Here is a 12152-nt window from a genome sequence, read left to right as displayed (position 1 = left end):
TTTCCTATTTGGCACAACCAAGGATATTTGAGGGGCAGATGAGTCTCTGTTGTCCCCAGAGAAAGATCCTTTTACTGGCAGGAAGGATATCAAAGGCCACCCTTAAGCTAGACTTGACAAACAAATATACAAGCAAGAAAGAGCCAATCTGGGCAGCATCAGGCATTGCTTGCTTAAGAGAAATGCAAGCAGGGAGGTCTCTTCCTAGTCTTTTTATCTCCCTCTGAGGGCCCTGCTCAAGCTGAATAAAACAAGCAACCAATCTCTCTCTCTCTCTTCCTCTCTCTCTCTCTCACACACACATATATATACACACCCACACACACAGACACAGCACTAGTACCTCAGGTCTGGTTTCAGAAACCTGAAACTAGTACTACAGTCTCATTAGATGAGGCCCCACAAACCCTCTCACTTGTCTCTGGGGACATGAATGATGAGAACCCAAGGAAACAAAAATGATTCTCCAATTTGGAAATGTGTGTACATAACTTAACATGTATCAGCTTTGGTGGGAGACAAGGGGGTGAGGAGAAGGGGAGAACCTGTGCAGAAGGGAGCCAGTGCATTTCTAGTGCTTCAGTTTCTTTTTGAAGCTGAGTTAGTCCTGAAGGGCTTCTAGCTCCAGCCTTGCTTGCTGGGCATGTGAATGAGACCAAGACTCCCAGAAGGAGCCCTGTATGATCCTATTAGTCTTCTTCTATTCTTCCACTTCAGGTGGTCCCTCCAACGTCAGTAACCTCTCACCCCCATGAACATACACCGGCAATCACAAAAAGGAAACCATGAAAGGTTCTTTCCCTAGTGGTTCCCTCATGGGGCTGGGTGGTTTTAGTGGAATGAACTTGGGGCCAGGAGACGGGAGTCATGCGTTCCTGCTTTACAATAAGCTAAATGTGTGCTCATGGACAAATCACTCACCCCCTTTGACACCACTTCCTTTACCTATAAAATGAGGAAGAGGGACTTGAATATTGTTATGGTCTATTGCAATACAAACAGCCTAGGATGGTAGTTGCCTGGACCTGAAGAACTCACTGGAAGGTAGGAGGGATGCTGGAAATAATAAAACCACAGTGATGAACCTAAAAAAAAATGTGGAATCTATAGGAGAAGAATTCCTCCTCCCCAAATCCCAATCCGCTAAAGTCTTTGCCCTCCCCTGAAAGTAGAACATTCTAGACACCGAAGGAGGATTCTCCTACCCCGGGGCTCTGAACTGCTTGTAAGTTACCTGCTACCTATGGGGGAAAGTGTGGAATGGAAACAGGAAGCCCCAGCTCTGCCCTGCCCTGGCTCCATACCATGGAGCCCGAGTGCCAGGGTTGCCTGTTAGGGAAAAGAGATGCTTCTCCCTTTTCCAAGTAAAAGCAGTTGTCACAGGCCAAGTCAGAGGTTTGAACCAATCACCCCTGTGCTCTTCACATATAGCAATTATCTGATTGGTAGGGTGGGTCTTTAGGACCTCAGACCCACAGGCTCTGTGTCCAAGGCAATCAGGTCACTTCTACCCACCCTCCTACCTAGAAATCCACAAGATTCTGATCATCGAAGGAGAAGGAGAAGCCTGGAGGAGTCTGACCTTGGTGGCTGATCAAACAGCCACTCCAGCCCAGAGTATTATGCTTCATTGCAAAGGGCCAAAGACTTCCCTATCTCCTGGAGGTACTCCCAAGCTCTCCACTTAAGTCCTGTAGCCCAGCCCAAGGTGGGAAGGAGGGGAAACTTGACCCAAGGACCTGCAAGAGGATAGAAAAGCTGCCCTTTGGGTCCCTCTCTCAGTACCCTCCACTAGGCAGCCCATGTATACTTCTCCTTGCCTTCCAGCCACTGTGTACGCTATTCCCTTTTCTTGAAAGACTTCTTCTTGGACCCACCTCCAGAGAATAAAAGCCCTGCAAAGGCTTCTAGTACTATGAAACTCCTGCAGGGTAGACTGGGGCAGGTTTTCTGTACCCAACCTGTCATGAGGGTTTTAATATAAACATAATATATTATATTATAATTAATATAATTATAATATAAATAATGTAAATATTATTAATACAAATATTACAGTTTATATTTTAATAAATTTTTATCAGCTATCTTCTTTGTGCTTCACCTCCAAGGCAAGGTTGTCTTGAAGTTCAGATTTTAAATCCCTGAGTCTGAGAGGTGCCAGGAAGTTGGGGACAAGTGGATTTTCTTACAAAGGACAGCCATGCAAGATCAGAGCACCTGCTTCCAAGCCCAAAGCCCATCCACATCTTCCAATACAGGCACTAAAGCTCCCACACAATAAAAGCATGGTAAGTTTCTGACAGAAAGGCTCTCACAGATCCTCTAATCCAACTTCATCTCATTACAGGTGAAAGGATTAAGGAAGTGTGAAGAGAAGTACAATGGTATGCCATGTGTCATATAGCTGATTTAAGACCAGGCCATGATCCTAACCAGGTTTTTCCTCAAAATAGCTTATTAAGTGCATTAAATAGTATTTTCTAAGTGAGCTGCAAATCATTCACCAGAATGCCCTAATAACATCCAAGTCATTTGTTGATTTGTAGAAATGCTTTTCAGAAAGTGTTGGTATGATTGTTTGTCATTGTTGAGATGCCACAGCTAACTGATACACCTGAGCCAGGATTTTGACAGAGGAAACCGACTCAGACTTTTTCAGTGGTTTCTCAATGGAATCAACAGTCATCGGGACCTGGTTCCTGCTGCACCGTTAGAACTAGAAGATGGCTCAGCACACTTCCCACACTTTAGAACCGGGTTGTGGGCCTACAGCTCAGGATTTCCCATGGGGACCCAGCCTCTACTGCCTACAATGGTACCTTCAACACTGCCACTACCAGAAATGCCACCATGACCACCTGCCCCATCACCTACTTTGCTGCCATTGTCAGAGCCCTGGTGCTGTACAGCAGGGGGCTGACAGCCCCCCACCACCATCATGTCACAACCTACTACCCATTATCACCCTAGCACCACTCCTCAGCCTCCGCGGTGACGCCAGCAGTCATGATGAAGTCTCCAAAGTGGGCTTAAATGAATGAGCTTGTTTGAGATTAATTATATTATTGCTTAAGTCTGATGCTTAATCCAGTTACTATTTGCCAGCCAATATTTTATATAAAATAATCTATTAAAATATGTGTCAATATTTTAACAATTGGCTCTATAGCAGATCTGTTTATGACCCAGTTCTCCTGACTTAAGTCCAAGTTGCCATCTACTTATACCATGTGACCAACCTATGGAGAAAACTTAGCTGGCCAAGAATTTCCATCTTTCAAGAGACATCAATAAGGACTTCTAGAAAGTTACCCAGAAATCCATAAACACAGGTATTATTATATACCTACCTACCCTGTGTTCATCAGTGTGCATGCCCTAGGACTCCATGAACCTCAAGCCTTGTGACCATAGCCTTTAACATGGATTACATTTTCCCACTGCTTGTCTCCAGCTTACCTTGATAAAATAGAAGGCATGGACGAGAGAAGGATTAGTTCTTCAACTCAAACATGTTATATTTCTATAAAGATCTTTGCAAGTCAAGAACTTTCTTTTTTTCTGTGGTAGAAGGAGCCAACAGAAATAGTTGAGAGCAGGCATAGGAAGAAAATGCTCTAAAGATAACTGTTTGCTGTCTTCAAACAGCTCATTTCCTGCCAGAGGGCTACAGCAGTGTTCTCCAAACAGATGGCTATCTCTGTAGGTGTATCCATGGAAATGCCCTCGTGTCACTCCAGTCTCTGTGAATGTGTCTGGCACCAAAACTTTCTACCATTATGCGCACATATAGCGACTCTTCCTTGGAGAGCCAATCAGGCAGGTGACATTGGGCTTGTTACATGGAGCAGGAGGCAACCACACTTCAACAGGGCACAAGGAACACAGAGGTGAAAAATGAAAGAATGGTAAGGCCGAGTTCAGATCTGAGTTCAGATGTACCAAATAAGATCATTACAAGAAAGTAATAAGAGAGTGCGTTTATTAAACCAATAAATCTTTGATCTTCCTTTTCAGGTATGAAGAATATCCCATGAAGAGGATGAGAATGTTCACAATGTACCCTCATGTTATAGGAAAAGGACAAAATAAAACGTTCTAAAAAATCCAAATATAGCACGCAGTGACTGGAACTCTCCAACACGACTGTGGAGGGGCAAATGGGTGAAAGCCCTTTGGAAAACTCTTTGGCAGTATGTAGAAAAGCATATTGCATGTGACATATAACCCAGCAATTCCACTTCTAGGGGTCTACCCCCAAAAGGCTGTGCACATACTTCAATCAAAGACCTTTACGAGAATGATTATGGCAGATTTACTCATAATGAATGCAAACTGGAAACGATCCCAATTCCCAACCACAGAAGACTGGATAAATAAGATAGTCACACAAAGTAATGTTATATAATGAAAACAAACAGCTGCTGACTCCATGCAGCCCCACAGAAGACCATCACCAACACCACACTGAATGAAAGAAGCCAGACACAAAAGCGCATTTAGGCATCATCTGCTTCCACTTACACAAAGTACAAAAACAGACAAAATTAACCTATATTGTTAGAAAGCAGGATAACAATTATCTTGGGGTGAGGGTGGGGATAAGTGACTAGGAAGGAGTTCGAGGAGAGCCTCTGAAGTCTGGTGAAATTATGTTTCTTAACCTGGATCCTGCTGATGGATGTATTCCATTTGTAAAATTCATCCCACTGAGCACTTACACTATGGGTATTTTCCTATATTTACATTTGTGTGTACATGAAAAATGGACAGCAGTCCGTCCCCCTTCCCTATACCCAGATCTTCCCCAGGTAACTCTTTACGCCTGCCCACTCTGACTCTGGGCGTGGCCACGCCAATGAAATCCTGAAAAAATGCCACATGTTTCAGCTTCCGCTCTTGTTCCTGTGCAATTTCCATGAAAACATAGCCACGCTAGTCTGCTGGAGAAGAGCACTGCCAATGTGCCCAGTCGTCGGAGCCAAGGGTATCCTAGATGAACCAATAACCAGCTGATTCCCAGATATGTGTATGAACCCAGAGATCAGAACAATAGTTCAACCAAGCCCAGTCTAAATCACCAGCTCTACACAGGTTGTTAAGAGGCACTGTTGTGTAATAGACAAGTGATAAAATCAATTACATCAATATAAAGTTAAAATAGACATCTAATTTTTAAAAATTGGGGAAAACAAAAAGATTTCTCTTCACACATCTATTTTTGAGTATGGCCACACTGGCTAGGAGAGACTGCCAAGATCCTGCAAGACCAGGGTCCCAAAAGCACAACATGACATCCAAGTAAAACACAGGCCTGAACCAGCGAAAAATAACTGGAAACCCAACCTACAGAGGTTCTAGAAGGCACCTATAAAGTTCTCTCCTTCTATTTCCTAGAAGATGCAGAAGCAAATGGCTACATCTTCCATTTCCTTTTTTTTTTTTTTTTAATTCCCATTCACTCCACTCTACTTGATATCAGGAGCCCTTTCATAATAGTTAAGATGTTATACAGATACAGGACTTTGGTTTCTGATTCTGCTTTGGACATGTTTCATCTTGAAAGTAAAAGGAAGGAAGGGAGTAAAGGAGGAAGGGAGGGATGGAGGAAGGAAGGAAGAAAAGGGAAGGAAGGAAAAGAAAAGAAAGACACGAGGGAAGGAAGGAAAGCGAAGGAAGGGAGGGAGAGAGAGGAAGGAAGGAAAAGGAAGGAAAGGAAAGGGGGAGGAAAGAGAGAAAGAAAGAAAGGAAGAAAGGAAGGAAAGAGAGAGAGAAGAAGAAAGAAACAAAGAAACAAAGAAAGAGAGAAAGAAAGAAAGAAAAGACAAGAGAAGAAAGAAAGGGGAGGGGGAAAAAAAAAAAAGCCCCGTGGATACCCTTGGCAGGGCCTTTCCCAAGATGAACACTGATTGACTTGAATATCCAGCTGGTCTTCTAGCATGTGGCTGAGCAATGGCTGTCTTACCTGGATTAACCTGAGCTTTCGCAGAACTCAAGAGGGGCAGCAGCAGGAGCAGCACCAAGGGCATCCTGGGAATGGAGGTCAGCTCAGAAGATGGTGCTGGAACTGGAGCCTGGAGCCCACCAAAAAAGGTGAGAAAACAAGAGAAAGGAGAGGAAATGAGTGAGATAAATACTATCAACATTGATGAATACATTTTGCATGATTATATTTGTTGTTCTTAGAGTCTTTATTTCTGTATCTGGGACTTCAAATCATAGACTGAGAATCAGGTGGGACATTCAATGATCACATAATGTAAGAATTTCCAAACTCTTATTAGATCATGGAATTAAAATTAGCAAAACTATAGGCAGGTAACAAAGTTCTGCTAAGATACATACTTATCCAAATTGTGAATGGTGATAAACTAAAACTTAAATTCATGAAGTTTTCATAACTTTGATACTCATTCCAATATTAAACCAAGAAAAATAGTCAGTGATGTTAATGTGTTTGCCTTTCAAAAGATCTAAGGTAAGTATTTATCCTGACTTACTGGCTCTGGAGTGGGAGGTGCCTGGGATTCTCTATCTTTAATTTTCCCCAAATGACCTGTGTGGTAAGGGCTTAGAGTTGAGACATTAGTTTGAACTCAAGTTCGGCTTAATAGAGATACAAAGAGTTACATATGGAGCATTTAAAGATATAGCATAATTACAGGTTAGTATATACACATGTGTCTCTCGAGGGCCTAGAAGCCAGATACCACAATAGCAACAAATAAGTCTGGTACTGTTATCTTGGTTTTGAATACTATCTTCCAGTAAAAGGAATCAGAGCTCCCTGGAGAAGTGGCTGATCTGACTCCTGGGTCATAACACTTACAGAATCTTTTAGTGACAGAAATTGAGAAAGTATATACCCCCAAAATGATTGGGATCTACCAAAGGGGCACAGGGAACACTTGAAAGAGTTCCCAGTGGCCAAAGCTGAAACAATGTGACAAAATAAACCAAGTACCATTAGACTATAACTCAAGATAAATATCTACAAGTCCATGTTGATATAAACAAGTGATTGAATAAACAAATGGGGGAGAAAAGAAAAAATTCCCATTCAAAAGAATTCTAAATGATTTATGCAGACACTCTGTTCTTAAAGAGGTGGCAAATAACCTCACCCCTTAGGGTGAATGGCACACAGTGGCCTTTTCAGTGAATTTTTCAGTAGAGAAACTTGATGAACACTACCTCAAGCCAGGTAATTGAGGTTAATCTCACCTTTGATAAGTCATATTGATACTACATCTCCTTGATATGATATGATAAGAATGGCACTTATTATTGAGACAAGAAAGTCCCAAGAAACTGTCCCAGCTAAGGGAGCCTAAGGAGATGTAACAACCACATGTAATGGCATCTTGGGTGATGATCATTGAACAGATAAAGGACATCTGGGGAAAACTGAGGACATGTGAATGAAGTATAGATTTTAGTTAATAATAGTTAATAATAGGGATGCTTGAGTGGCTCAGTGGTTAAGCGGCTGCCTTCGGCTCAGGTCATGATCCCAGCGTCCTGGGATCGAGTCCCACATTGGGCTCCTTGCTGAGCAAGAAGCCTGCTTCTCCCTCTGCCACTGCCTGCCACTCTGTCTGCCTGTGCTCACTCTCTCTGACAAAAATAAAAGTTAATAATAGTATATCAACATTGGCTCTTTCACTGTAGCGAAGGTACTGTACTAATGTAAGATGTTAATAATAGGAGAAACTTGGTATTGGGTAAACAGGAATTCTAGGCACTATCTTTGTATTGATTCTCTAAGTATAAAACTGTTCTAGAATAAAAATTTTATTCAAAAGTTTCCACCAGGTAACACTAATCATCAACCAAACATTGTATCTACTATTATAAATAATACATAATTATAAAGGGAGACAAAATTCCATTCAACTGGGTTGATTTCATGGAGAAATCTGATCTGATCAGGGTCTTGAAGGCTGAGTAGGATTATAATGAGCTATAACGGGAATAGAGTAAATAATATGCTAATGGAGCCAAGACCCCTTTTGGCGAAACAGAAGCTTTCTATGATGTTTTCTAGGCAGAACTCTGACCTGCCCTCCTCAAAAAAAGTGGTAAAAAAAAGGGGGGGGGGAAGGCAGATGTTCAGATGCCCAAAAAGGATTGAGTAAAAACTAATCAAACACACAAGACCAAAGTCGGCTAAGGGTGAAGATAAGGGGTGGGTGATCCACAGACCTCAGAAGGATGATAAGCATGGTTTCATGGCATGATTTGGATGGGCTAAAATATGTGTCTTGGTGTGCCGCATCACTGTCAGCAGCAGGAACACTGTGTTTCCATAAATAAGTCCCCAGACTAATATGCCCAGAGAAAGAAACACACGGGCAGATCTTGGAGACATTGGTCATGGCTGTAAACCAGCAATGCCCATGGCCATGATCCATGATGTCCTTCCACAAGGACCCAAGCTCCTTACATGCAACCATTTGGCCGTGCAAACCCTGCCTTAGCTAACCACCTTCTCCCTTTGTAGAGGAGTCCTCCAATTCTCTCTTATGGTACCTTTCTCAGGAGTTGTGGGCCATAACTTTCCTCCCCTTTAGAACCTTCCCCAGGATTTCCTTCTACGAGGACTGTCTCTTACACCTCACTCCCTTCACCAAAATACACACCAATTTTGCCTCTATTAGGTCCTCCATAATACAGTTACAAAGTGATCCATGGAGTCATTACCTTCAAAACAGCTCATTCTTCCATCTCCAAAAGAGTACTTTCTATTTTGTACAAAGCAGGTACTCAAAAATGGTTTTTAACTGAATGAAGCAGAACTCATGGGATGCTCAAAAAAATTAGACTGAATTTCCTTTTGGAAACCGTTCCTTGGTTTCAGGCTGTGAATCTACAAAACAAGTCATCATTTCTGCTTTGCTTGCTGTAAAGTGAGGTGTTGGCAGCTAACAAACACAGAAGAACAAAGTGCTCTAACCACACCACAGACCTCTAACCTGTGCCGAAGACTCTCATGTAATATGCACAGTGACCCAATGAGGTTCGTTTTCATCAGCAAGGTAACTGAGGAGGAAGAGCTTAAAACTGATCTGGTTACACAGTTTACAGGTGCCAAAACTCATGTGAACCCAGGGTTTGTATTACTCCCATATCTACACAGGTTCTGTTGTTTGTTTTGTCTTTGTCATCATACTGCACTCTCCTTTGATCTGGCCTCTGCCAACATCACCAGAGCTACATACCGCAGGACCTCTGCCAAAACGCTTCACGCTCTCTTCATCTGGATCAAACCTCTGTTCAATAGTCACTTCCTCCATGGCCTCTCTGGCCCTCTTGTTACATGCACTAAAATCGTCTTATTATTTTTCTGCATAGAAATGATCCTAGCCTCTAATTATGTGTTCATTGTTGTCATGTCTCATTAGGGTCTTCTCCACCCCCTCCCGCCATAAGTTCCATGTTTATTCTACTCGCCATTGCTTTTTCAACACCCACCAGGGTTCTGGATAAATATTTGCAGCGTGGATTAATGATTGCCTTGAACTATGTTATTCAGTGACTACATCCAGCCACACTAAATTCCATACTCTAAAAGGAAGTGCACCCAAGGTTTATGATAAGCATACATCACCCTTTTCTGCCCCCTTGAGTGAGTTTTTCCAAGGGTTCCATATTTAAACCATATGACATGTGAACAGAACCCACAAACATACATGGAAGAACTCCAAGGAGGTAGAAAGGCCCTTCTGTATCCATTTTTTTGGTCAATAGTACAAATTCCTTTGACAATTTATTGAAGTTTTGAAAATAAAGCTCAAACTGCAAATATCCCTAGTCGAAGGTGTTCTTTCATTCCTCCTCTGGTAACTATTCTCTAAATGTCTATGGGTGCTACTCCACGCTAAAAAAGGCAGTTTGAAGCTTTTGGAGTTGTCCTCATGGAGCATGTAATCTATAAGCAAACAAGCAAATAAATAAGAACTCTAAAGAGATGTATGTGCCATGAAGAAAATACAGTGGGGTTAGGTGGTAAAGAGTGAATGAGGGCTACTTCAGATAAGGTGGCTGGGAAAGCCCTGAGTGTGGGATTGGCACAGAAATACATAAAGAGGACAACAAAGAGAATAGGGACCCAGAAAAGACTCATATGTAAATGGGAACCTTCTATACAAGGGTTATTTAAAATCAGTGGAACAGTTCATTTTAACTCGGAAACAAGTAAAGATATATCCATAACTCATACAGAAAAGAGAAAGTCCATAATGTAGAAGTAGAACTCTCAAAGTAGTTCAAGAAAGTATAGGAGCACTTGTTAGAAACATTTGTAAGGAAGGCCTGCACAAAGGAGACAGAAAACAAAATCCAAAAACAACAACAACAAAAAAGATAAAAATCTCCATCAAAATGTTACAGGTCTTTGAGACCAAAAGCATCATATGCTTAACAGACAAGCAACAGGCTAACATAGATATTTGACATTTTGTAACAAAGTAATATCCTATGATCCATATATTCCACTTATTATTAGTTACCCTAGAGAAAGACTTATGTATCTGCACAATGAGGTATGCACAAAGAAGTGCTTTGCAATATTTTTTAATTTTTACTTTATTTCATTGTGGTAAGAATACTAAACATGAGATCTATTCTTTACCAAGTTTTTAGCATTCAATATACTATTTTGACTGTAGGTACCAAGTTGTACATCAGATTTCTAGAATTTATTCATCTTGTTTAATCTTAATTTTATGCCTATTGATTAGTAGCTCCCCATTGCCCAGGTAGCCACCATTCCACTCTTCCATTAGATAAATTTGACTATTTTAGATCCTTACTATAGTGGAATTATGCAGTATTTGACTTTCTGTGACTGGTTTATTTCATTTAACATAATGCAGAAAAAGCATTTGACAAGATACAGATCCTAGAGGTTTATCAGTGTTGTTGCATATTAAAGAATGTCTTTTTTAAAGACTGAATGATATTCCATTCTGTGTTTATGCCACATTTTTTATTCACTCATGTATGGGTAGATACCTAGATTGTCTCCACATCTTAGCTAATGTGAACAGTACCACAATGACTGTGGGATTGCTAATGCCTCTTCAAGATCATGATTTCAATTCTTCTGAAAAAATAGCCAGAAGTAGGATTGCTGAATTATACGGTAGTTCTATTTTTAAATTTTTAAAGGAAATTCCATACTGGTTTCCATAATGGCTGTAGACAACTTATCTTCAAGAAGGGTGCTATGAATACACACTGGGGAAAGGATAGTGTCTTCAAAAAATGGTATTAAGAAAAGCAGATACCCACATGTAAAGGAATGGAATTGGGCCATTATCTTACACCACACACAAAGATCAAGTCAAAATGGATTGAAGAGTTGAAAGTAAGCTCTGAAACTTTAAAACTCCTGGAAGAAAACATGAGAAGAAAAGCTTCATGACATTGGTCTTGGCAATGATTCACAGATATGACACCAAAAGCACAAGCAACAACAACAAAAATAATCAAGCAAGAGTACACCAAACTAAGAAGCTTCTGCACAGCAAAGGAAACCTTCAATGGAGTGAAAGGCAACCTTTACAATGGAAGAAAATATTTTTAAACCATATATCTGGTAAGGGATTAATAACCAAATTTTAAAATGGGTTAGGGACTTGAGTAGACATCTCTGCAAAGAAGACAAATGGCCAACAGGTATATCCACCAAAAAAAAAGTATAACATCACTAATCATCAGGGAAGCACAAATCAAAACCACAATGAGGTATCATTCCACACCTGTCAGGAGGGCTGGTCAGGAGAGAGAGAGAGAGAAATGTGTTCTCAAGGATGTGAAGACAACGTTGACACAATTTTTTTTTAAATAACAAAAACTTGGGGAAATTTCTATGAATAGGAGAATGATAGAGACTATGATATATTTCTACTGTGAAATACTATCCGAGACTCTAAAAGCATGATCTGTGTAATTTCATTTTTAGTGAATGTTGAACCACCCTTGCATCCCATGAATAACCTGGTCATGGTGGATAATCTTTTTAATGTACTGTTGGATCCTATTAGCTAGGATCTTGTTGAGAATCTTGGCATCCACATTCACCAATGTGATAGAACAAATCAATAAGAGAAGAGAAAAGAACCATATGGTCCTCTCAATTGATG

General features: G+C 40.9%; 1 protein-coding gene across 2 annotated transcripts in view; it reads right to left on the bottom strand.

Moving 5' to 3' along the window:
* The window catches only part of DDR2 (discoidin domain receptor tyrosine kinase 2), a 148489-nt gene that overhangs the window by 54837 nt on the left and 81500 nt on the right, over window positions 1-12152 (bottom strand). For both annotated transcript variants that reach the window (XM_044266759.1, XM_044266758.1), the window contains one exon: window positions 5969-6077. In XM_044266759.1, the coding sequence (XP_044122694.1) occupies window positions 5969-6077 (109 nt within the window). The remainder of the gene's footprint in view (window positions 1-5968; window positions 6078-12152) is intronic.

The sequence above is a fragment of the Neovison vison genome, chromosome 10 (assembly GCF_020171115.1).
Source record: "Neovison vison isolate M4711 chromosome 10, ASM_NN_V1, whole genome shotgun sequence".
NCBI lineage: Eukaryota > Metazoa > Chordata > Mammalia > Carnivora > Mustelidae > Neogale > Neogale vison.
The sequence above is the reverse complement of the archived record's forward strand: the minus strand, read 5'-3'. Positions and strand labels throughout refer to the sequence as shown.